Raw genomic sequence first — 27,588 nt, forward strand, 5'->3', positions numbered from 1 at the left:
AGGAGACCTGTACTTACAAATCTGCAGCACCTGCGCTGGCGCCGAGCCGCGGGACATACCTTCGCTCCTCTGCCTGTGGAGCTGCTGGAGCTCCAGCGGTTCAGACCTGCAGCGGCAGCTCACCGGGGAGGCCGTAAAATATGTCAGCAAATGCCCCCGAGAGCAGGAGGAGGCGGGTTTTTAAAACGTTGAGATGCGTCACCGTCCTGCGGGGATCGGCGGGTGATCTCACACACACACACACACACACACACACTCCAAGACTGGCCGGTACATCTGTGCTACCACAACTTCACCCATTCACATGTGTGATGCCAGAACTCTTCATCCTTTCCCCTCCTGCTTATTTTTGTTGATTTATTTTATTTTTATCATTGGTATTGTCACTCTGTTTATGTTGCTGTTTAATTTTGGTTGTTTATTTTCACCCTTACTGTCTTTTTTCTCTCCATTCTTTTCTTTGATGTTGTTGTTCCCTCCATCTGTCGATTTATTTGGGAATGTCTTTTGCTATTTTATAATTGTTTCCCTATTTATATTGATATTCATATTTATTGACACAATAACTCAGCGGTCGGCAACATTTAGCACTCAAAGACCCATTTTGACCCTTTTGAAATTTAAAATGAATTATCACATGTTTTTTTTTTTTTTTACATTTTGCATTTTTTTAAATTAAATTAATTAATTATTATTTTTGTTTTAGATTAATGAACAAATCCAAAGAAAATTACATTTCCGCAATTTCCTCAATGTATTTATGACAACAAAAAAAAAACAATTAAACTTAAATTATCCACCGACAGCAAACCAACGTCCTCTGTGTGCTGTCGTGTCGCTTATTAAGAACAACAAAAATATTGAAACGCATTTTATTTAGATGTTTCAAGAGTGCCATTATCTTCAGAATCTGAAAAACTTAATTTGTCCCAGAGGGACAATTGGGGGAAAATTATAAAAAAAAAAAATTATAATTCAACAAAAAATGATTGAACTAAAATAAGATATATTTAAATTAAATATTCGTTATTTTCAAAAGCCACAGAACAATCAAAGAACCACCAGTTGCCAACACATGCTACCCCGGTTGCGCTGCTATTGCTAATGCTAGCAGCTGCCCGGCTAGCTCAGTCGGTAGAGCATGAGACTCTTAATCTCAGGGTCGTGGGTTCGAGCCCCACGTTGGGCGCTAGATTTTTCCTGGAGCGCGTTTGTGTGTGTGTGTGTGTGTTGGCGCTCCGGCGTAGGTGTGCCGTTGACGGTTTGACCGGCGCTGCAGGAAACCACGTTTGCGTGTGCGTCTCCGTCGAGCCAAAAAGAAAAGTTATTCACATTAAACCACCTTTTCTACCTTTTTATCGGCAGTTACTAAGCGAGCGTTTTGGGTTTCTTCTCGTCTCAAAGCCTGTCGTTCTTCTAAAAGCGTCCACGTGTGAACCGATCGATAACAGCGGGTGACCGTTGACCTAGTTTTTCCACCGACGACAAATAAAAATAGAAAAAAAAAAAAGCTCATTTCCAAAGCAACGGCGTTCAAACGCGGGTGAACGCGAACGCCAAGGTCGACTGTGCGAACGGCGGCTTCGGGTCGAATCTGCAGAGAATCATCATCATCAGCAGCTTTCATGCAAATCAGGCGGTTTGCGGCGCTTCGGTCGGAGGGCCGCCTGCACAATGACAGCCTCCGGCTACATAAAGTGTCCAATAAACCACATCTACAATAAGCACTGGGACACCAGTCGCATAGAGATGGTCACCGTCACCGCCGACCAGATCCACACACACACACACACACACACACACACATAAACACACACGGACATTTTTACTGGTCAGACACATTCTGAGGGCTGCCAGAATCAGGAGCGCTGCCAACCTCTAAACCCCACGTCACCCCACCCTGCCACCTCCATGACATCACTGCATAGCCTTGAACCGCTGGCCTAGACACACACACACACACACACACACACACACACACACACACACACACACACCTGCAAGCAGAGGAGGCTGAGAAAAAACGCAGACACTGTGACAAACACCGCAGGGTCACATTCTAAGCGCACACACACTGACCATAATGACTCACGCGTGCATCTTCAACACACACACACACACACACACACACACACACATATATATATATGAAACTGCTTATTCCTGAGTCCAGTTAACCTGCTCTGGTTTGTTTTGCAGCGGCTCCAGGAGTGTTTGGTGCTGAACTTCGAGACGCCGTGTGAAATGAAGGCTCTCCTGATTAGCGAATATGTAGCGTAGCTGAGGCTAAAAATGTTAGCATGTTAGCATGTTAGCGGCGCGGTCTCTGTTCAGCTACAAGCTCAGACATCCTGAAACAGCATTTGCACGTGACCTGTTTTACCCAAAACACCTGTTGTGGAAGAAGCTGCAGAACAGACGTATCTCATCCAACATGAACCTTCAGATCATCTCAGAAGACACTGAAGGGATGCAAAGTCAGTGACCACACACACACACACACACACGCGCACCGGGAGGGGGGGAAGGGTCACGATGGACGCTATCATTAAGCTTCCTGGGAAGAATTTCCTGGACTGAATAGACCAATCAGAAGCCATCGTTTCAAACGCCGGCTCTTCAACTGAAGTGGATGTCCTCTTCAAACCCACCGCCCTCAGCAGGGGGGAGGTGTGTGTGTGTGTGTGTGTGTGTGTGTGTGTTTGTGTGAGACCAAACACATCTCAGACACACACACACACACACACACACACACACACACACACGCATGACCCATTCTGATGCTGATTTCTCCCACTTCAGACAGCAGGCTAGAAAAACTTCAACCCCAAAAAACTCTCCTTACTTTTAAATGAAAAGACATCCATTGTGTCTGAGCACAGGTCTCACACACACACACACACACACACACACACACACACACACACACACACACACACACACACACACACACACACACAGAGGAAGGATCTCAAGTGTTCATTGATGCTTGCAGACATCACATCTTCTCAATGGTGCAGAAATAGACACACACACACACGCGCACACACACACACACACTCCTAATTGCCGACCCCGGAGGCACAGGACCCCCCAGCTGCACCTCAGAAGAAGAAGGTCTTCTTCTCAGCTGGAGGACGAGGAGCAGACCAAAGGGTTGGAAAGATGAACTCCTGGTTTTAACGTGACACTTATTGTGTTTCGGGACATGAAGAGGATTACGGCGGCCATTTTTGTAGTTTTTTCACTAAAAGGGCTGACATGTTCATTATACAATGTGTGCATGTGTGTGTGTGTGTGTGTGTGTGTGCTCCACGGCACATAAATAAGAATAAAATAAGAGGCTGAGCGAAGCGGCGACAGAGCAGACGTGGCCTCTGCAGGCGCAGAGGAAGGAAGAGGAGAAATAATCGCTCTCTGACGGCACACCTGTCGACAGCAACGCTTTTCACCACCTCTACCTGACATATCTACCTGCCCCACACACACACACACACACACACACACACACACACACACACTAGAGCTGCTACTGTGGGGTTTATCAGTGTGACCATCCGCCACAACTCATCCCAGTTTCAGACTTTAGACCATGAAAGTGCAGGAAAAAGGAGACGTCAGAACGGAGACGGCGTCCCTCGCCGTTCCTGCTCGCCACACGTCCAAAACATCTCCAAAACCAGGAGAACATCAGAAGGTGTCGGCCTCAGATGCCTCAGATCGCTACGTGGAAACAATGACGTTTAACCTCCGTGCTCCGCGACACCGGTCGACGACCTTTGACCTCCACACACACACACACACACACAGATTCCCGGCGCTGAGGTGTTTTATCCGACTGTTTATCATAAACCCCCTCCTCCTCGTCCGGATCTCCAAGCTGGAGCTCCAGGACGGGTTCCTAGACTTTTCTGCACTGAGAGAAACATTTGTGCAACTTTTCCGCCCAAAATAGTCCCAGCTCTCCACCGCAGGGAGAGAGGAGCCTTCACCCGACACACACACACACCCACACACACACACACACAGTCATTTGGGGGGAGAAAAAACAACAAAAAACAACAAGAAATAAACTTTTTTGCGCGCACACGACGTTAAACCTGCGCCTCCTGGAAGGACCGTGAAGCTCCGGAGCTCCGGAGCTCTGGAGGTGTGAAGTTTGGCCAAACTATCCAGGACGCGCCGCAGCTGCAGCCCGAACTTAAAATAAAGTGGAATAAAGTAGATATTCCACTTTCTAGCTGTTTCCTTCCACGCCGTTGTGCGTGTTACCTTGTGTCCGTGGGTTCCACTGCTGCTCGGCGGAGGGAAACTTTCCGTGGGACTCCGCGTCCGTCCGTCCGTCCGTCCGGAGCTTCTCTCCTTTCCACGGGATCTTCTCGTCCACCGCGGGCTTCGGCGTGGAAATAAACAAAAAGTTGTGCGTGTAGGGCTCCGGTTCGCGGTTCCACGCACGTCTGAGTCCCGGCGGTCCGACACAAAAGGGGGGATGAAGGCGAAGGCGGCGAGGACCTGTCAGCTCCTCTTCCTCCTCCTTCTTCTCCTCCTTCCCTTCCTCCTCCTCGAACAACAAACGCGTGACTTCCGTGCGTGTGTGTGTGTGTGTGTGTGTGTGAGTGTGTGCGTCCTCAGCAACAGGTGTGGCGTGGACTTGAGTGAGATTTCTCCACAACTTTCCAGACGTGCTGCAGGTCTTTACGCACGGAGAGACACCGATAGGGGGAGGAGGAGGAAGAGGCGTGGAGGTCTCCTGCGTGGAAGTGTCCTGCGTGGAGGTGTCCTGCAAAGTTCTACGTGGAGAGAAACTCAGATGAGATTAAAAAAAAAAAAAAGAAAATTAAAAAAAAAAAAGGAATAGCATCGAAGCGCGGGAGGTTTTCTGAATAAGGCGGCGGGGACGCGCATTGAGAGGACGCGGGGACGCGCATCAGGAGTGGGACGTGAATCCGCAGGGTCTGTGTGTGTGTGTGTGTGTGTGTGTGTGTGTGTGTGTGTGTGTGTGTGTGTGTGTGTGTGTGTGTGTGTGTGTTCATCCATCCGTCCTCCTGTCCTGGATTCACCTTCTCACTCTGATGTTTGCTTTGGAGGGAAACCTCAGCAAGCTGCTCAGGAGAAGTTCCAGGTGTGGTGGAGACCAGATGTTTCTCCACCTCGTTCCTCCTGGAAGGTCTGGGATCCTTGAGCCGTCCTGACGGCGAGTGTGGCAGATGCTTGACAGCGTTAGCATGTCTGCGTGCGGTTGCTTGAAGGTCTGGGTGAAGGTGGACCTCCAGGTCTGTTCACAGACCAGGAGATCCGATTGACACGGGATCCCGTACTAGATGGTCTCCACTGATGAGCCGGGAATCGACCTTCTGATTCCCAAAGTCCGGGTTCCTTCTGAGGCCACGGAGAACCTCTAAGGGAGCCAGATGTTGGTCTGGGGGCCTCCTGGAACCAGAGATCCACCAGAGGTCCACGTGGACACCAGACGTTCCTGTCGGAGGAGGAGGGAGATCCCACATCTGCGTCCCGGGCGGGGCGAGAAGATCTGGTTCCTCCAGACGGGGGTCGGAGATCCGCAGATGAACGCGTCTTCCCGTTCACAGACGGTCGGGAGAATCGGGGGTTCCCCTGTGGTCGCCATGGTGACAGCAACCCCTCAGGGGTCTCACCAGACAATCATCTAACTTTCTCCTCCGCATCTCCATCCTCTCCATCTCCGGTCTTCCCTCAGACCTCCGAGCTCAGCATCCTTCCACCCAGACCTCCACCGTCCCTCCTCTGGCCTCTGGCCACGTCCAAACCATCTCAGTGGCACTCGATCTCCAGAACATCTGAAGCCCAGATGGACCTGAAGCCCCGGGTGACTCCTGACAGTGCAGAGGAGCATGAAGAGCGAGAAGATCATGAAGCGGAGGATGGAGGTCTTCAGCCAGATGTTTGGACTGTCAGAGACAAAAAGCTCATCTTAGGAGCTCCTCATGTCCCGCCTTGTTTTGATTTCTTCTCTGGACTTTTCTAACTTCTTCTGGTCTCTTCCATCCCTCCATCCCTCCATCCCTCCATCCCTCCATCCCTCCACCTCTCATTCCTTTCTTTTTCCTTCAGAATCTCCGCGAATGTGCGAGACGCTGTTTGTTTTGGGTCTCAGCTCTCCTTCTTCTCCTCCATCCTTCTCCTCCATCCTTCTCCTCCATCCTTCTCCTCCATCCTTCTCCTCCATCCTTCTCCTCCATCCTTCTCCTCCCCCCGTTTCTCTCCTTTTTTTGTCTTCCGTCATCTGCAATGTGATGTGTGATGATTGAAACCACATCGTCTCCGAGCCAAAACCAGCCCTCCCTTCTTCCCCGCAGGCACTTTTTATTTCTCCGCCTGCCTCTTCCTGCGTCCACACACACACACACACACACACACACACACACACATATATATATATATACACTGCTCAAAAAAATAAAAGGAAACACTTAAACAACACAATGTAACTCCAAGTCAATCACACTTGTGTAAAATCAAACGGTCCATTTAGGAAAGTTCATTTGGACTTGTTTTAAGGACAAATAAAGTTATTCTTATTCTTATAACATGGAAGTTGGAGTGTGTTTTTACACTTTCATTCAGAGTGCGACTCCAAATCCAGACCTCCATGGGTTCATACATGGGATTTCCATTGATTATTGTTGTGTGATTTATATTAAACAAAGTATTTCATACGATTATTTCATTCATCCAGATCTAAGATGTGTTATTTTTTAAGCAGAGTATATATATCTTATAGAGAACACACACACACACACACACACACATATATATATATATACACACTGCTCGAAAAAATAAAAGGAAACATTTAAACAACACCTTGTAACTCCAAGTCAATCACACTTGTGTAAAATCCCTCTAAAATCAAACTGTCCACTTAACTTAGGAAAGTTCATTTGGACTTGTTTTAAGGACAAATAAAGTTATTCTTATTCTTATTCTTATTCTTATTCCATGGAAGTTGGAGTGTGTTTTTATACTTTCATTCAGTGTGAGTCCAAATCCAGCCCTCCATGGGTTCATACATATAATTCACATTGATTATTGTTGTGATTAAACAAAGCATTTCATAAGAATATTTCATTCATTCAGATCTACGATGTGTTATTTTTTAAGCAGTGTTTAGAGAACACACACACACACACACACACACACACGGTCGCTGTGGAAGCTTTTGACCAGGCGTGCATTGAACGCATCTTATCCTCTCCGCCGTGCAGTTCATCACCAGTATGTGTGGGATCTGGTTCCCGCTCAGAAAGCACGGAGACGCATTCGGGCGTCGAAGGCCGCCGCGGAAAGAAGCCGGCTCATTAAAACAAACACAGTTGGACGCGTCTCCTTTTAAAGGAGCAGTTCCGCCCAAAAATACGCGGCAGAACGACTCCCAGGGCCGCAGTTTCCCTCCCGGGGCCGAGGAGGCGACCGGCGAGGAGATGTAATAAAATCCCCCCGCGGAAACCGCCATCGCCTCCACACTGCTTATCTGAGAAACCCCAACCGACTCGGGAGGACATCGCTTAGCGTTGTATTTTTGGCAGGGACGTCCGCCGCGGCTCGCCAGCTGGAGATGTGTGTGTGTGTGTGTGTGTGTGTGTGTGAGGATGTAAGGGGTTGCTATAAAAGCTGAATAAACTCCCCGGTCACGGCTGCTCTCGACACGCCGTCGACGGCGAAACAACAAATTTCTGCTTTGGTGCATAAAAAAAATGAAATGATAAACTCTAAAAGTCAACTATCTTGGCTTTTTTGGCGATGAAATAACTTCCCCGCCTGACTCAAACACACACCGGTTTCTTGGTACCGAGGAGGAAAAAGCTGCAAACACACACCTGCTTGGATTTTTTTCTTCTATTTCCCTCCTTCCCGTCTCTTTCTTCTTTCCGTTTTGGTCCTAAATCACATCACTCAGGTGACGGCGCCTGTTTTTTCGCCCCGTCCGTTCCTTCCGTTCCAATCCGGGCGCCGACACATGATCTGTCACGGAGTGTCAAAACATTTTATTTGCGCGAACCCAAAAGAGCAGCCCGACGGGCGCTGGACGCCGTTCTGATCCCGGCTTGGAAAATTTCTCATCGGGGGAGAGGTCAAAGGTCGTCCGGGGATCAAGGCCGTCCGTTTTCTAGTTGAACGGGCCTCACACTTCATTACACCTCGCTGCTGCCATTTGCAAGATCCCAGAGGAAGCGTGTGTGTGTGTGTGTGTGACAGGGAGGCCTCCTGTGACGTGAACCTGCGGCTGGAATCTCAGCTGACTTCATCATTTCCCTCCCGTCCGTTGTCTTTTCCACGGTAACGCCTCACATGCGTTTAATCGGCTGTTTCCGAGCTCTTATATCAAATTAAATCACCCCGTTGAAATGAATCGAAAGGCTTTTAATCCGTTCCGGCCTTTTTAGAAGACAAATAATGTTAAAATAATAATAAAAAAGAATGTAAGGAAATAAACTTGACTTAAAGAGGTGGCGAAGATGTCATTTCGTGCTATTTAACTTCCTGCACACTTAATGCTACAATGCTATGCGAAATGTACAATGCGAACTCTTCCCATCTTCGTCCGCTGCATCAACAACTTCTCCATCTCTTCGTGTTTTTCTGTTTTTCCATGTTTTTCTCGTCTTTTTCCGTGATTTTCTCGGCGCCACCTGGTGGCGGTGACGGCCACGACGGTGTCAAATGGTGATCCCGCTCGCTCGTAAGTCGGATCCGGTCAGCGAAACATCCACCGAGCGACGCCTCGGATCTCGGAAAACACCTGATTTGACGCGTTCGGTTTCAAAAAAGGCGTTTAAATCCAATTAATATTTACCGTAATTCATTTCCATTGAATGCAGTTGTTTGAAATGCGTAATAGTCCGTCTAGACTGGTGGATCGCACGGCGGCGGGTCGGAACTTCTTCTGGCAAAGACGGAAGTGCCGCCCCTTCGCCCGCAGGAGGAGAACGTTCCCGTCGCAGAATTAACATCTGAGAGAAGCTCCCGGAGATGCGAGCGAAGGAAAGAACGTTGTCGAATTCGGTCGACACGACGAGGAATAATCGGTAAATTACAAGTCTGGATGAGATGAAAATACTTTTAACTTTGGTCGACCTTGGAGTAGCGAAGGCCCGCGGCTCCAGTGTCTGCCGCTCTCTTTCATTAGCCTCCCGTGGACGCGGCTGCCGGTCCGAGGCCGGCCGACACACACACACGCGAAAACACACACACGCACGCACGGATGAGGGAAAAGACGCCGTCGAATAAAACGCGGAACCTCCTGATCCGGGTTCTCCTGGAGATCTGCGTCGAATCCGGGCTGGGAGATGGTGCAGCGAGAAGGGAAGTCGTGGAGAAGCGACGCTGCTCCGAGCCAGAAAACACAACTTCCAGAGAAAAATCATTTTATTCAGTTCACAACGAGTATCGGAGGCCGATCCTTTTCTCCAGAACGTTCTCCCGCGTAAAAAGGACGTCAGACAGAGCGGGTTTACCGTTTTCATTCCAGACCTACGAGAATCTTTCAGTCGTCATTTTCAGCTGGAAACCGCCGCCGCCGCCGTAGGAGGGACTAATTCGGGTTTGCATCCGTTCACGGAAAGGTGTGTTTTCGCCGGACCCGGTTCTAGACTTCTTCAGGCCAGAGGAACTCCTCTTTCCTGGTGATTTCTCAGCTCTTTCGACTCCTTCCTTCCAGCAGGTGGATGGACGTGTATATTATTTATCCCACACACACTGCACATGCTGGTTTTTCTGCATATACTGCACATACTGTTTACACTGTACATACTGCATATACTGCACATACTGTGTATTCTGCATATACTGTATATCCTACAGAAACCGTATATGCTGCATATACTGCACATACTGCACGTACTGTACATACTGCATATACTGTTTACACTGTACATACTGCACATACTGTGTATTCTGCATATACTGTATATCCTACATATACCGTATATGCTGCATATACTGCACTTTCAGTATATACTGACATACTGCATATCCTGCATGTCTTGCACGGTCACTTTATTGCACTTCTGGTTCGCATTTGTTGCCTTGCACTTGTACAATGACAGAAAGGTAAATCTAGTGTAATCCAATGTAATGTAATCTAATCACAAGACCCTGTGTATCCAAACGCACCGCCGTCCACACAGAATATCTCGCCGGTGGTGACTTTACAGAATCAAAGTTGAGGAGTTTCCTTGGATTAAAATAAAAAACAAAAACAAAAGTTAGGGTAAAACGTGGCCGTGAAAGGGTTAAATGGCAGATTCGGCGCTCCAACACACTTGTTCAGGTGGATTGTAAAAATATTAGTCAGGCATGAAATGCATAATCCCCTTAGATGATGCGCAGTTTGACCTCGACATGGTGGCGGACACACACACACACACACACACACACACACACATACACACACTCACGGTGCAGCCACCTCCTGCTGCGTTTCCTTGTAAATCACTCAAAAACTTTAGCGACGTCATTTAACACGAAAACCGACCACGGCTTCAATCAAACAATGAAGTGTTTTGTATACATATATATCTATATATATAGATATATATATAGATATATATATCAATATATATTTTGAAAAGCAAGAAAAAATAATTGTTATGGCGTCCCCTTCCCCTGGAAGAAAGAACACAAGAAGAACCCAGTGAGGGAGAGGAGGTGCTCAGAATGATTGTCACCGAACCAGACGTTTTCGTGACGGCGCTCCGGACGCCGTGGCGAAGGATGTCCAGATTCAATGTTCAGCTCGCCGCCGCCGTGGCGGCACGACGAGGTGCCGTCCATCCTGCGCTCAACTGCGCTTTAGTCTCTTCCAACCTCCCGAAATCTTTGAGGAGCAAACCGACAGACGTAGCGGCGAGGAACGCAAGCGAGAAAGTGAAAAAGTTATCAGCGGGTGCGGTGAAGAAGCGAAGGCGGTTGAAATAAACTTTCCCCGTTTTGTCATCAAGGTGGAAACGGTGCGTCGTTTTAAAATCCTCGCCGGTTTCGGACCCCGAAGCCCGAGGAGGACGGAGGGCCGCCGCCCCGGAGCGTGTCTGACAGGATCCTCGGCTTCGGAACGGCGAAAGAAAACAGTTACTGAGCTAAAAAAGAATATTTCCCATGAAGTCGGACATCGGAGGAAAAAAATGTCTTTTCCTAAAAACTCCTCCGACCTCCGGGGAGGAAACATCTGAAAGCAGAGCCGGAGCTGAGGAGGAGAAGGTCTTCACCTTCAGCCCTTCAGCGAGCTGGGATCTTCTCAGTCATCGGTGCGAGGGGGGGTGGACTTGTAATGACTGGTGTGTGTGTGTGTGTGTGTGTGTGAAGGGGGGTTAAATGTTCCATGCTTTTTTGACTTCATGTGCTCATTAATGCTTCTTTCTCCATTTTGAATCTGTGTGTGTGTGTGTGTGTGTGTGTCAGCAGCTGTCCTCCAGCGCGTTGACAACCTGTTCCAAGATGTCGGGGCATCGGTCGGCGATCTGCTGCAGGACCTGGTTGGCGTATTCCTGAAGCTCCGCCCCCTCCCTCTCGCACAGCGCTAACTCCGCCTCCAACTGAAAGACAAGAGGACAGAGACATCAGTTGGACGGTTCTGGGGTTTTCTTTTTTCTTTCAAACTGATTCAGAAAAGTGTGTTCAGAAGAGTGCGTGTGTGTGTGTGTGTGTGTGTGTGTGTGTGTGTCCGGTCCTGCAATAAAAAGACACATATTTAAACATCACACAATACGACATTGTGACACGCTGTATTTAAGCCGAGGCCTCCGGCGATTCCCGGGCCGAGAGCGCCGAAGCCAAGAGCTGGTCGACTTGGCTCCCCAAGACAGAAAATGAGAGCCGGGCCGTTTTTTTTTTCTCTTTCTAATCTACAAGCACCACTAAAGATCCATAATTAGCATGTAATTTATACCAAAACAGCAGTCAGCACGTGGTGGTTTTACAGGGAATTACGTGCTATAATTTCTTTCGCACGAACGGCGAGCGCCGTCGCCGCTGCTGCGCGGCCGCCCGGCCGACATGCTCTCCGCCAGCTAACAGCCTGGCGCGCAATCAGGCATGAAACCCACAACGTGATGCTTTTACACTCGGCCTTAGCCGCCGTTAAAAGACGCGGGATGGATCACGCTAACAAAGCGGGCTTAGCGTTAAGAACGAACCCCTTCTTCCAGCCCGCGTGCTAAGCTAACATAATGTCTCCTGGTTTCTTCTTCGCATTTACTGCGCAAACAAGAAGCCATCTCCTCCTGTGATGCTTGGCACCAGAGCACATGTGTGTGTGTGTGTGTGTGTGTGTGTGTGTGTGTGTGTGTTTCCCCCCCCAAAACATGGATGCGGCCCTTCGGCTTCAGAAAGGGAAGATGCCGGGACTGAGGTTTGGGGAAGATTAAAGAGATTGAAATCCGACGTCAGTCAAGCAAACACGCAAAGGCGCACGCATTCCCCATCCCTCCCGGCCCGGCGCAACACACTGGGGCATGTTTAAGGTGACACACACACACACACGTAGACATATATATCGGACCGTCATCTGAAAACACCACAATGTAGTTCTTTCTGCCCGTGGAGAGCGGAACATTTCTCCGCGAGAGCACTGATGTTGTTTTCTTTGGCCGCGCTCGGCCCGAGATGTCAAACCTAACTGACTTAATGACCAATACATCTGTATCAATAAGCGCGCCGCTCAAAGACCCATGTAACACAAGCTCACATTAGCTGGTGTGTGTGTGTGTGTGTGGGAGACCCGGGTCATATATTGGCAAATATTTCCCAGTTAAATCTAAAACCTTTTTTCTGCTGCTCTCATCTCCTCGCCAGCGAGCCCAGTGGCACCGGGCAGGATTTTATTCGAGTGTAAAACTCCGCCGGGTAACAAATATTGCAGGCGATTAACAAAAATGTCCCGTTTGATCGAATACAAATAAAGATCCTGGAGCAGGAAGGACGACGTTTCTTTTATCCCGAACCTCAAACCTCTTTTCACCGGTTTGTTTATGAACGATAATTCCCATTTGCAGTCGCCCCGCACCGATTAAAATGCGCTATGATGATTTTTAAAATTGTTCCGCGTCGGCTGGGCGTCTAATGCGAGAGGCTTTGCGGAGACACACGAACGCGCCTCGCCGCGGTAGAAAAAGCTGCGTTAAAGCAGCCGAATCCTCCAGAACGTTCAGCAATTAAAGGAGGAAGAAGCTGAAATGACGGCCTGTCACCGAAAGAGGGTGAACCGTGGCGTTCTCTTGACAAACCGTCCAATCAAATCAATAAAACTACCCTTGTTTCACCTAAAATGTATCCCCGGCGTGCGCAGAAACCAGGGTTTTTCCACGGATCGCTCCAGGAACGGAGCCTCGCGGGACAAAACCAAAGAAAAAAACAGATCATCTGCTAAGGCTGTCGCACGTGGTGAAGTTACCTTCCGGCTCAAAGCTGCACAAATGGGCTCAAACTAGAAAATAAGGGGAAAAAAAAAAAGAATACAAGGGTCGCCACCTTTGAAAGTCAAATCGCCGCTTTAATTAATTTTCAGTTTTGTTCATTCAAGTCCTTTTTTTTTTTTTAGTCTTATTAAATTAAATTCCTGCCACTTTGCCGCTGCCGGGCAGACAAATTGCCCCTGGTTTGTAAATAACAACCTTTAACAACCTTTAACAATCCTTCGCCGTCTCGCGGGCTGCACTTACATGTTCGAGTCGCACGTTTTTATTCAAGCGGACCCGCGGAACGCGAGAGCGAGGAGCCAGAGCCGTTGACCGCCGGGGAAAGAATGAAGGGTAGGACAGGAAAATAACCGGGTAAAAGGAAGGAAAGATGGATGGAGCGACCGAGAAAGAGAGAGAGAGGATGACGAGGTTAAGGGAAGCAATGAGGCTCGACAGCTCAGCCTTCCCTGCGAAGGCGAGCGCATGGTTTGGCACGACTCGGCCCGCCTTGCAAGCCCCATTAGCATCAGACAGCGGGGAACCGCCCCGTCACACACACACACACACACACACACACACACACACACACTCAATGACACTCGCGAGCGACATTCCCCCGTCCGTCGCCCCGAAAGCACCGAAAGCCGGGTTTATCGGGCCCTAAATCCTCACCTTTGGCGAAGCGTTGCGACACGGCGGCCTCCGTCGTCCCGACGGCGGCGCATGTTTACAGAAAAACACGGCAGTAAAGATAAGGTTTGTTCGGGATTCGGGGGAGATAAAGGACCGGTGCGTGACCCTGACGGGGCGAGACCACGTTTAAAAGACGTAAAAGTGCGCGCCTCCTGATTGTTTAGCCCAGGGGTCGGCAACCCATGCAGCTCTTTCGCCTTTACACCGCGGCTCCGAGTGGCTTGGGAAAATAAATGATAAATATTTAATTGAAGTGCATTTCATTTGTGTTAATTCCTTTTTTTAACTTTTATTTCTAAGTTGGAAGATTATTGTGATCTTGAAATATTAAATAAAATTATATTTATTATTTTTCGCCGCTCAAAATAACGTCACACTGGCGGAAGCCGGTTTACCCGCCGGCCGGTAAAGTCCTGATTTGCAGATGCTGTGCGCAGAAGTTCAGCAGCAGAAGTCCCATAAACCAGGTAAAAGAAATATTTAAGAAGATATTTTGCAAATATTTATTTTTTATTGTTTACCGACACAGTGATTTTTTTCCCGATTTATTTTCAAAATTCAGGTCAAGGCTCCACTACACGCTCTGAAAGGCCAAAGCTCAAAATGAGTTCATTACATAAATAAAATTTAATTTTCTCCGTAATACTTTGTGAATTTCAGAAGCAACACACTGCACACTTGTTTATACAAAGTGTAAAGGTAATAAAAAGCAATATATACAGTGGTACCTTAATTTTAGACGTCAAAAAGTAATTGCGGCTCCCGGTGTTTTCTTTTCCGAGGAAACCGGGTCCTAATGGCTCTTTGGGTGTTACAAGCTGCCGACCCCTGGTTTAGGGAAATCAATAAGGAGGATGTACGGCTTGGTGATTTAAAGCAGGCGTCTGATTCTGAGAGGATGCACCTTCTGGCCGGATGCTCTGTAATGACTCACGGCTTCAAAAACACTTTGAATGTTTTGCTAGTTCTTCATGTCGCCGCCTCCTAATTCATCTTCTATCTGTCTGGGCCGCTGCGTCTGCCAGGAAGGCCACGCTCTTCTGGTTAGCCCACATCTGCAGCCCTGCTGGGGGGCTCGGCTTCATGGGACGTCCTCCTCCGGGCCGCGGCGGCCGGAAGCTCGCCGGCAAGAAAAGACGACACGTGTCCGGCGCAGACGATGTGGAATTCGTTGAGTTCGACTGTAAGTACATTAGCGTGGTGGACTTCTCTTGTGGTTTCACATGTGTATCGATGTAGCAATTATACACATATATGTATTTTTAAACACAAAACCACATCCGCCACATTAGAGTATCTATAATCAGGGCTTTCCCACATGTGGAGGATCTCAAAAGATGTTCTGACAACACGTCGTCTGAGCCGCTCAGACACGCTAAAACCCTCCGAGCTCCGAGCTGCAGCCTCAACCGACACACGTGCACGCATTTGATTTATAGTTAAGAGGGAATTAAAGTGACGGCAAAGAATTTGAATTCAACCGGTGACCGAGAGACAAGTAAGAGCTGAGTGTGTGTGTGTGTGTGTGTGTGTCTGTGTGTAAGTGTGTGAGTAAGTGTGTGACAGAGAGGCTTCTGGGAATCTCAAATAGAGTGAGTGTGTGAAACACAGGGTTTCTTGCAGATGATTTTTACTACAGCCATTAAAGCTCCATTATCGTGATGGATTATTATCTACCTTATCGGGGCCAAGACACACACACACACACACACACACACACACAAACAAAGTCAGTCTTACAACATGTATTCCCTCCCTCTCTATCTCGCATACGCGAGCTATCTGATCGACAAAGGTGATGCAGCGTTGTGTGTGTGTGTGTGTATATGTGTGTTTGTGTGTGTGTACAAACTGACCCTTCAACGCAAATTGCAGGGTTTCGGACCTCTTTATGGTGAAACGCAAATGTTTTTTTAAAGAAAGCATAACTCGGTGCAGGGAAAGAGATTGTGGGAAGAGCAAACAACAAGTTGGCGCGGGAAGGAAGGGAAAGCCCACATACCTGCTGGGGTTTCATCGGCCCGCGCCGGAGCAGGTGAACCGCACCGGTCCACACAGACATATCTTGCAAAGCCTATTCTTATCAAAAAGGTCCATCTGAGGAATTCCTAGTGAGACACTCAAACACTTTATCTCTGTTTGACCGGTTAAGGTGACATTGTGGTCTGAAGTCTCTGTGAAGTTGTTGTTGCCGACCGCACGCGCAATTAGTTAGTCACGGTAAACCGACGAGGGGTGCGTTATTTGGCCTGAACGGTTTCAACAGTTGGTTGAAAAAACGAAGCAGATGATGTAGATTAGGCCTGTGTGGAATCTCATTATCCCGGTAACTGTACCTGTCCTGACATTGTAACCGTAATATTCCTGTAGGCTTAGAGTGGTTCCTAGTTTGGCTTCCTGTGCGGCGCAAAGCCCAAAAGAGCCGGTGGAATCAAAAGAGCGCAGAGGATTGTATGCCTCCTCGTCGCAGTCCAGCATGGTTTCAGTCCAACGACAGCGGCTAACGAGCTGCGGAGGGAATAGAGATTCAGTGCGGATGCTAGAAGTGCTCCCGGCGGGCTGGAAATACTGCTCAAGTTAGCAATAACAGAGGAAGAAAAATACAATGTTGGACATACTGTGGGACATTTAATATAACCTGTTCATTTCATGTTAATATCTGGAAAATATGCTGCAAGAACATGTTCATATTTACAGCCGTGCCCTCTGGGAGCACTTAGTCCCCGACAAAATACGAACATGTTTCTCATACTTTGAAACGAACGGACATCGGCTCGCGGCCGCGGGCCTGCAGGGTTCAGGGACACGCCCCTCCAAGCGCTCACCGGTTTGGGTTTTTTAACCACTCGGCTTCGGAACGCGCGAACAAACGTCCGCTTTTTACGAGGCTGAGAATGTCTAGTAAAAAAAAGTTTGAAGATAAGTGAGGAAAGAGCCTGAAATCACGAGGTGACGCCCATCAAGAGGCCTCCAGAGTTTGGCTGAGCAGAAGAAGAACGGCTTATTGGAAGGGGGGGGGGGGTGTCTAACACGGATTAGTTGATGCAAAACATCTTGGACAGAGTAAAAAGCGACATGTTTAAAGTTTCCACGTCGGGCCCGTTAAAGCGGAATATGGTTGCAAGGGGAGGCGTTTTCGCAGAGTTGTTGACCGACTTGAAGAGATTTGGAAAATGTGCTTTCCGTGATCCGCTGTGATCATTTCTAGCAGACAAAACCGCATAATTCAGGATCAATGGATGCGGAGCGTCTAAAAAGTTCAGAGGTCAAACACACACACACACACACACACACAGGGACGTCTTCCAAAAAGATGGAGGTTAATCTGTAACATCAGCAGTCGTAATGTTGCTCCTTCACTGATTCGCAAGACCCTTCTTATACTCAAGTTGTTTGGTTTCTGTGAAAGTCTAATATTTTTTTGCAACGATGAATAAAAAAGTCCTGTTGTCGGGCTGAATGTCAGCAAAAGGAAGTTTTTTTTTTTCCCCCCGAAGGACACAAATTGCTTCAAAGGCGAGCTCTGTGTTTAAGAGGCACTAAGTGTTTGGCCTTCGCTCGGCGCCATCAGTGACTTCTCTCGTCGTTATAAAATAACAACTGAGGAAGACGAGGCAGAGGGAAAGAACACGCCGGAAAGACTAAAGGAAAGCAAAGACGGAAGCCGAGAAAGAGAATGGGAAATCTGAAAAGGGCCGAAGCCCCGGGGGGGGGGGGATGAAATGGACGGGATAAAAGATGAGGGGGGAAGTAAAGGACTGGAATGAAAAAAAAATGCATGAACAATGAGGCGGAGTGGGAAAGCCATACGCCGGGATCCGACGAATCTGCATAAAAACCAGCCGTTACTCGGTGGCGGCCAACAACGGTCAGTGAGGGTTAATCAGAAGCCTCCCCGAGCGTGGGCGTCGTCTCGAAACGGTATTTAGAACGCTTGTCCAAGGTCACCGTGTTGCAAACACCGCCGATCCTGAATACTGACCATCCAGATAGCTGCTAACATTAGCATTGCTAACATGTTTACATCTGGCCAAACAAAGTCCAGGTCTACCAAAGTCAGACCTTTTCAGATCCGCTCGGTCGCGACGCACGACGGACAGGACGAGAACGCATTCACCGTGGATTTTTTTTGCTTTATAATAACGATGAGCGTTCTTTTTTTTTTTATTATTATGCTTTATTAATCCCTCTGCATTCAACCGGATGAACCATGAGCAGCTGGCATGCCGTCTAGCGGCGCGGGGTTCAGTGTCTTGTCCAACACTTCGACACGGAGAGCATCGTTTGTGAGAAGGCGGGAGACATTTACGGGGATTCGGTGCGGTGGACGGTTTGACGGTTTGAGAAAGAAGAGCGCCGTCACTCCGTCCATAAATGGAGTTTAGACACGACGTATAGCAAAGTTGGAATTAGCAACACATTGTAGCATTAAGGGTGTAGCCAGTAAGTTAATTTAAGGATAGAGCTCCAAATAAGAAACTCCCCCAACCTCCTCCTCCTCCTCCTCTACTTCTTTACATTCTCTTTTATCACGTGTCATTATTTTTTATATATAGTTTGTTATTTTTCTTTTCTTAAAACATGTGACAAAACTGAAGGGGAGAGGGGGCGCCGAGCGTTTAACTTCTTTTTAATGGGGAAATTGCACTTCGACTTACGTTGACTTACGACGTCGGCCCCGGAGCCAACCCGACTCCCGATCAGGCGATCTTCTCGATCCCTGACGTGTTCCCGAACACCTGGTTGTTCCCGATCGGCGTGTTCATGCGTCGGAGCGCAGACATTTTTAAAAAGTGCTTCGAGAACAACCGAGGCAGGGAGGAAAATGGACACGGTGATTTAGTACCTGAACATACTTCGAACATTGTCTGCAAAACTCCTGGAACCCAAAGTTTCCCTTTAGAATTAAGTTTATAGCTCTAGAGAGAAATAAAGCGGAGGGAGGAAACTCATTAGTTTCAAGGTTTTTGGACGCGACCAGAAGGTCCCGCTTCTGCTGCGATACTTTACGGCTTCGCATCGCGCTCGGTTCATCGAGAGGAACCTCGGACGCTTCTCCGAGTCCTCGGCGCAGATGCAGGCTGCCGTTGTCAGAACGCCGCTTGACGACACGTGTAATTCCAGGAAATTTATGTCAGGAAACTGTCACACACCTACATGCAGTGTATCAAAATAATAATAACTGTGCTTCTTTTTAATCACAAGGGATGTTTAAATTCCACATAAACAAACACACCCAGCGCGCCGCCGCTCCGCTCGCGCTGCAGCGCCGCGCTATATTATCAGCCGTGATGTTTGAGTTCCAGCTCCGCCCCATCCTGTTTTTGTATGAGCTGTCATTCAAAAATAACCCAATCGGTGACCCTGAAACCATGAGCTGGTACACACACACACACACACACACACACGCACACACACACATGCACGCTTCTTGCAGTCTGCCAGTCTGTGTGAAGGGCGTGACTTTGCCACAGGCCATCGTGCTGCTGAGCTGAAAAAACAAAGATTGCGTCCATCTGAGGTAGAGACGATTGTAATTTTATATATCTTGCTCTTCCCCGGAAAAACACTGCTTTTTGATCAAATATGAGTCAACGAACGTTCTCTGTAAAATTGCCGATTTCCAGAAATAGACAGTGATCACACAGTATAATGACCACACAATGGTGTTTATTATTATTTTTCCTTTTCATCCATGTTTTATCTCGGTTCCTCTCCTTCCAAACACACTCCTACTCCCGCTAACTAACCGCCGCGCCCACGTAAAATACGACCGCGCTTCACTTTTAAAACTGACATTCGCCTTCAGACGTGAAGGACGGCGCGAAGACCGAGGCCACGCATGAAATACGCTGTGATTTTTCCCGACGCGGGAATGCAGCAGATGTAGATGTAGGTCACGGGCAGAGCGATTGTCTCGGCGGAGAGCAGCGGCGCGGCAAAGCCCCGCGTGTCTGGAAGCAAAGGGGGAGCAGCCATGGGTGAAGCCTGTTTTGCGCATTCGCGTCCGGGAGTAAAAAACGTCTCCGAATGTTGTTAGCGGTCGTGACACGCGGGTGTTTGCTCGGAAAAGCCGGCACCGTAATATTTCCCCTTCCGTTTCTGACCGTCGCTTCTCAAATGCGACGGCGTCGGAGGGATCCTTCCGCTCGCCGAGTCGAGCGTGAACGCCGGGAAGCATGTTTGCGAACACGTTTCGGACGTAAGTCGACACAGATGTCTCCGGAGGGGCCGATCGACGGCGCGCAATTACAAACAGAAGAGCCGCACATCTGCAGCCTCCTGTACGTACCTCTGGTTCGGGGTCAAATATCAGCCCGGCGTGTCTGTTTTAAAGATTAAAATCAGAGAAGCCGATTCACGTGACTTTAATTTAAACGGGACCTCTTTGTCCGGCGGAGCGCAGGAGATGAATCCGACAAACCTCCCCGATGCGCCGGTCCCGCTCTGGATCCGGATCGCAAATGACCTCGGAATTGTTCGCCAGGCTTTCGGCCAGTTGGGATCAGAAAACGTTCTGTTTCCCGGGCCGCGTTAGATATCCACGCCTTTTCCGTCGGTTAACATATCCGCGAGCCGGTCTCCGAAAAACCCCGGTAAACAAAACCCAATCTGAACACACGGAGGAGGAACCCTGTACTTTTTAGATTACACTGTGACAATAACATTCGAAAACTGTAATTGTGTGGTATTTTCCCTCATTACAATGACTTCTTGGGTTGTAAATATGAGGACTCAGTTTTCGCTGAGGTTTCTCCAGTTTGCATTGGCGCTGGAACGCTGGCGGTGACTCACCGGGAGTCCTTTTGTTTTAGCCGGGACTGACGATTCGCGGCGGGTTCATCCGAGCGGCGATATAACGCCGCGTTCGGCCAATAACACTTAATACATCTTTTACAGCGCCCGACACACACTAACGTGCTCACAGATGTACTTTCGGACACACAATGTGCAAACTTGGGTCTTGATAGCTTTTCCACATAATGCAACACACACACACACACACACACACACAGGCTCTCATATATGCGCACATATAGTCGGCCAATGTTTTATACCTTTACATATTAGGCCAGGGATGGAGACAGAGAGATTTCCTCTGTGTGTGTGTGTGTGTGTGTGTGTGTGTGTGACTGTAATACCAGGCCATTTCACTTCAGTGCTCATTAGAGACGTCATTGAGCCACAATTATTATGACTATGGCTCGGAAAACAGCCCTTTTAGTAGGGTTGGAATCTGTTACTTTTGTAGTTCAGCTGAGGTTAAAGAGAGACATGGAAACAAACACACTGGAACAGATGATTACAAAAAAAAAAAAAAAAACACGCCCGGATTTTCTCACGTAGCTGGCAGGTTCAGTATTTTGTTGGTTGGATGTGGAGGTGTGTACATTAAAAATCACGTATTTTTCCCCTCACATCCAAGTATGGAGGAGGAATAAAAACAGGTAGTGGGGCAAAATCTATAAAAAAAAAAAAAAAATTAAAAAAAACAGCTTCTGTCCCGTACATGTATGCTTCTCTGTTCTGCCTACGCCTACATTAATAATTAAATTCATCATTCATCGACCGCACCAGAATGAGTTGAGCACTGGAGAAAGCGGCTAAAATAACGGCGATAGCTGTTGGTTGTTTCGGGGTTCTTCCTCGCCATTGTTCTTCCAGACCTTCTCCTTCCAGCCTCCGCCAGGGTCCTTTTCTTTGAACGCACCGCACTGATAGGCTCTTCTCTTTTTTTTTTTTTTTTTTTTTCCATTCTGTACTTTTGTTCTTTTCATCGTCCCACGGGCGAGATCACCAAAGTAAAACACATTTTTCCTTCTCTGCGCTCCTCTGATAAGTAGCTCCTGAAGTTGGCCGCTACGACTCAGCCGGCTGCTCGGGCGTCTTATCGCCGCGTTCAGCGGTCGCAGATGCAGCGGTGGCGCGGAATCCACGTCCGCCGCGGCGTTTCAGGTTTGCCAGCGAACTCGCTCGGTCATTGGCGGCGTGCTTGTTTGCGTCCGCTCGTCTTGGTTTCGGCTAATTCCTTTTTACAATACCGTCAGTAGTAAGTGGGTTTATGGCTCCGATTTCTGCTTCGTTCAGTCGTGGAAGTTGTTTAACGGTAACAAACAGGCTTCGTAATTCCTCCTGACAAAGTCAGAGAGAAGCCGTATACCGAATTTTCCGGACTATACGTCGCTCCGGAGTACAAGTCGCACCAGCCATAAAATGCGTAATAAAGAAGGAAAATAACCTATATAAGTCGCACTGGAGTATAAGTCGCATTTTTTGGGGGGAAATTTATTTAATAAAATCCAACACCAAGAATAGACATTTCATCTTGAAAGGCAATTTAAACTGAAAATAGAATAGAGAACAACAGGCTGAACAAGTATAGCCTATATGACGCATAAACAACGAACTGTGAACGTGCCTGCTAGGCTACGCTAACGTAACATATTACGGTAAGAGTCATTCAAATAACGATAGCATATAGCACATGCTACAACCAAACAATCTCTGTCACTCTTAATCATTAAATCAAACAAAATCTTCTTCTTCGGTGTCACTTCCGAACAACTCCGCCGACTCCGAAGGTAGACAGTGCGCCGCTTCCTCTTCTACCGGTACGTCGCTACGTCAGAGTCGCACTTGCAGTTCCAATTATTCCAGCCTTTCTGGATCCCGACAGGACGGCGTCCTTGTTCTGATAGAGAGGCGATGGCGTCGCATGAAGCGGTAACACCAGGAAGCTCCTCCCGCAGAGTCATTTCTATTCATCTCCTTGGCAACTACCTGGGTGTGAAGACGCAACTGTCCTGTTGACAAGCCTCTCCCAGCAGCACCTTGTTCAAGCACCCAAGTGTGAACTCGTTCCGCTAGCCGTGGCCAGCTAGCTTTTAGCCTGCGATTAGCTTTTTTAGTTTTCTACATTTCAGTAAGAGTAACCTCCGCTTTTCGCCAGTCCCTTACAAGTTTCTCACTAACTTCAAACTTTCTGCTGCTCGATCGCCATTTTCGGCCGCATATTTCACTACATCCAGCTTGCAACCTGCAGAATATGATTTTCTTTTCAGTGCCATTTTTGTTCAGCCCTTCTCAGTTGTTTTTATAAGTTAGCGCCAATGTTGAAAGGATCAATTTTCATAAGTACAGAAGTCGCTGGCAACTTCTTTTTCCACAACCCACTTCTGCCATGACCCGCCCCCGCTGAATTTTGATTGGTTGGCATGTGTGTGTGACGATCGCCGTCACATTGAAGACACACACACAGACACACACATATCAGAGCAAGAGAGCTCAATTATTTCACACATAAGTCGCTCCGGAGTATAAGTCGCACCCCCCGCCAAACTATGAAAAAAAAACGCGACTAATAGTCCGGAAATACGGTAATTCAAGTTAAACGGGATTGATATCATTTTTTGAATGCTCCGGAAAGGAAAGTCGCTATCGCGGTCGGGTCTTTGGGGATTTAATTCGACGGAAAAACCCCTGACCTTTGACCCCTGGAACCAGGGGGTCGCAACGAATCGCCATCCTCGTATTTCACTCCAATAAGAAGCTCCGAATCCAGCGCGAATGATGGATTTCAGCTCTTTTTTTTTTTGTTTTTTAGAGCTGCTGACTAATGCCGGGCTGCGGTTTTCAGATGACGGCTTCTAATTTTGCCACATTGTGTTTGTGTTTGACTGAGTGTTTGAAATCTTTTGTTGGGTTACATCTGTCATTGAGAAACGAGCCGAACGGTTCGATTCAAATCGTGTAAGTAATACTTTTTCCGAAGGCCGGAGTTTTTAGAAAGTAAATAATCGAAGGTACAATGGCGTGGGTTTTTCTGTCTGGCCGTGTCTTTTCTCATTTTCTTCATTATCTTGGATTTTACAGTTTTTATAAAAACAATTAATAAACCCAAATGACCCACAAATAGGTTTTTTTGCGCGGGCCTTCGGGTTCGTAAACCCGGTGACACGTTACAGAAGCGCCCTGTCGGATCCACCGGCCGGCGGCGCTCGGCGAGGATGTGCGCTCACTTTAATTTGTCGGCGGAATTTGTCGGTCGGTGTGTGTTTGTGCGTACGCTCATGTGTGTTTTACATGCTATTTTAGTGCGATCCTAATGGCTTAACAGAGTGCCAGGCATTTTAACAGAGCCAGGGAGAGGCTTGTAAAACACACACACACACACACACACTCGCCACAAGACAGAGAAGAGAGGCTGGCACACTGCAACATGGTGGTCTGGAGGGAGTCGGGGTGAGAGAGTGTGTGTGCATTAAGAGGGTCAGCCAGGGTGATGGTGACACATTATGAAGGAAAACGAGAAGCAAGGGCCCGAATGAAAGCCGGGCTGTGTGTGTCTGCGATGGTGTGTAGGCAGGGTCGGGGTCTAAAGCAGACGCATGGCGCCAAGTGGCATTGCGTGGGTTTGGACAGAGAATAGGAGAGGAAGGCAGGGAGATTGAAACTGTGATGTTGTTAAGGGAAACGTCGAGTGGAAAAAACACAGCGGAAAAAAAAAAACGCGCGTTTCATAAAAAAAACGCATCGGTTCTCGCACCTTCGGCGACGGCGGGCGAGAGGCGCGTGCGGCGTTGGTCGGGCGAGGGTTGGGTAGGCCGGGGCGAAACGGGGAAAAAAAAAAAAAGGAAGCGGAAGGGAAGGAAGCGAAATGAGGACGATCAAAGAAGGGAAAGAAAGAAACGTGAAGGCGTCGCCATCCGAGGCCAAACCTCACGGTCGCGGTGTTTTCACTGCGCCGCTTATAATTTCATACAATCTGTTTTTCCCATTCCGCGTCTTAATACCAGTCTGCGCCGCGACAAGTGAAATATACCTCGCGAGAAGGAGTCTGGCGATTGCGATGCTGCAGGGGCGCGACCAGCGCGGCGTTTGATGTTCTCCAGCACCGGAGGGGGAGATTTAAAAGAGAGTGAATGGAAAGGAAGAAGAGAACCGACCGCACTGGAGTCACACACCTTCAAATGGCAGGCGGGGAGACAGGAAACCGCCGGCCGACAAACAAAATGTCCACGAGGGAAAAAAATATGAAATCCATTCAAACTTTAAAAAACGTTAAAAACCTTCCATCCTTGCAGATCCAGAGGCATTTATGAGACTAAACATCGCGCTATTCAAAATATCGCCTTCGCAACACGCGCCGTCTCGTGAGCAGATTTAAATGTTTCCCTGAATCAGATGCAGGAGATGAAAAAAATACATATATATATCCACTGCTCAAAAAAATAAAGGGAACACTTAAAAAACACATCCGAGATCTAAATGAATGAAATATTCTTATGAAATACTTTGCTCTTTACACAGTTGAATGTGCTGACAACAAAATCACACAAAAATGATCAATGGAAATCAATTGTATCAACCCATGGAGGTCTGGATTAGGAATCACACTCAAAATTAAAGTGTAAAAACAAACTCCAGGCCGATCCAACTTTGATGTAATGTCCTTAAAACAAGTCCAAATGAATCCGTGTTGCTTCCTGAGTGGACACTATGATTTCACACAAGTGTGATCGCCTTGGAGTTACATTGTGTTGTTCAAGTGTTCCCTTTATTTTTTTGAGCAGTATATATATTGATCTGTTTTGACTTTTATCGTCTGCAAAGGTGTCGGATGAGTTATTCCCCCGTTAGCGGGAGTCCGAATATTTTCTCCCCCTCTCGTCTGCAGGTACTCGTGCACCTGTTTTGATATTCGCTCATTTGCTTCGGTGACCAAACCCTCCTGTCGAAATCATTTTGGCCTGACCCTTTCGTTCTTGTAAGAATGTCACAAAAACGTCTTATTTTCATTGCTTTGCTTGTTTGCAAGGCAAATTACTGTCGGAATTTTTCACGCCATTTCCCAACCATTACTAGTTTATCGCAGGCGGCCGATGGCAAACGTCCCAACTTTGGATTTCTTCATTTCCTCCGAATGACAAGAGACGGGTGAAAATGTAGAGCCATCGGACAGCTTAATTCAGGGGTGTCAAACTCATACGGCCTAATTTGATGTCAAGGGACCAGGAAAATCATAGTGAAATTCCAAATTTATCCTTTGTTTTAGTGTAAAGGAGAACAGCTAAATGATAAAAATCTCTTCCTTTAAAAAATACTTGATGAAAAACTTGATATTCATTAAGATAAGTAATCCACTTTTTTCTTTTTTGACAACGACATCTTGCCAATGAGGGTGTCGGGGACGACGGAAAAGCAGGTACATTTCCAACAATAAGTAAAAATGCTATTTACAGACCCGGAAGCCACAAGTCACACCGACTAAAACAGTGCATACAGGAACTGCATTTTTATTTTAAAAAAGTAGTTCATGGTTTTTATGTATTTTTTTAAATTGCAAATTTACGCCACGGGCCGAATCGGAACCCCTTGGTGGGCCGGTACCGGCCCGCGGGCCGTACGTTTGCCCCCCCTTGGTCTAAACAGCTATGGGTCTCAGAGGAAATGTAAGCGGGCAGATGTAAGTAAAGACAACCATCATCTGAACCTCTGGATCCGCATGAGGCCTGTCACTCAAGTCCAACAGAAACCTCTCTTTTGGAAGCTTCCTGGATTGAGAGAATATCAGTATAACCGCTTCACAATGAGTTATTGTACAAGTCTGATGTGTTTTTACCCATTGCTACTCAAACAGTGGTGCAGTATTAGCTCTACGCTGTAGGTTTTTTTGCGCTGAGCACGCGCACACACAGCACAAAGCAGGAAACATGAAGTGCAGCGAACAAACCCTGGAAAAATATTTAGCAGGGATGATAAGAAAGGCGGCGAGAGACAAGAGATAATGAGGCAAACGAAAGTCACCCGAAAGCTAAGACGAGGAAATGTGACGAAGCGTTCGTTATGTAGCGCTTGGCTTCACTGTGACTTCGCTGGGAGACGAGTGTTTACTGTGTCTAAAAATGTTGTCAGCAGAAAGCAAGAAGCCAAATAAATGAAGGCGTCACCTAAAAACATTAAACCCCTGTTACACCGATGTACCGCTTGGGATTTTTCAGCGAAAACGAGCCGAATACTGGTAATGAAGACGCCACTTCATGAACGCTACTTCAGTAAACTAGCGAGCGCTGTTGTGCTAAGAAATGTAAATATAGCTATTCTTTGTTGCAAGTTGATCCATATTTGTTTCCTTTTTCTTTTCTTTAATATTAACAATGTTACAATGTTGTGCAAAGGTGTACATAGAATAATTTTATAGATGGTGTTGGGGCTCGAAATGAGAAGAATAATAGAGAAGAACTGGATATTACCGTCATTTCTGGACTATTAAGGGCACCCGAATATAAGCCGCGCGGCTAAAATTAACGGAATAAATCAATGTGTACAAATATAGGCCGCAGGTGTCCATTTTGTGACATGAGATATTTGCACAGAAACATTTTTTTTAACTTTTAATTAAATGCATGCCGTTAAAATCCACAAATATGTACTGGAAATGCTTTTTTTTCCCAAAAAGGTG

The 27,588-nt window shown here is 47.5% G+C and overlaps 1 protein-coding gene and 1 non-coding gene across 13 annotated transcripts in view; one reads left to right on the forward strand and one right to left on the reverse strand.

The window, feature by feature from the left end:
• Window positions 1-1,116: 1,116 nt before the first annotated feature.
• trnak-cuu (transfer RNA lysine (anticodon CUU)) lies at window positions 1,117-1,189 on the forward strand. Its single transcript has one exon. It is a non-coding gene; the product is annotated as a tRNA-Lys (tRNA).
• Window positions 1,190-9,387: 8,198 nt separating this feature from the next.
• The window catches only part of LOC147234312 (ELKS/Rab6-interacting/CAST family member 1-like), a 135,380-nt gene continuing 117,179 nt past the window's right edge, over window positions 9,388-27,588 (reverse strand). For 10 of the 12 annotated variants that reach the window (XR_015106187.1, XR_015106189.1, XR_015106188.1 and 7 more), the window contains one exon: window positions 9,388-11,570. Coding sequence is in view for 8 of the 12 variants with exons in the window: in XM_086147209.1 (XP_086003335.1) it covers window positions 11,433-11,570 (138 nt within the window). In the remaining 4 variants the exon portion in view is untranslated. The remainder of the gene's footprint in view (window positions 11,571-27,588) is intronic. The other 2 variants (XR_015106190.1, XM_086147217.1) reach the window with 1 other exon arrangement.

This window comes from Fistularia commersonii, chromosome 5 (genome assembly GCF_037954325.1).
Source record: "Fistularia commersonii isolate RoL2024-O1a breed Wild chromosome 5, RoL_Fcom_v1.0, whole genome shotgun sequence".
NCBI lineage: Eukaryota > Metazoa > Chordata > Actinopteri > Syngnathiformes > Fistulariidae > Fistularia > Fistularia commersonii.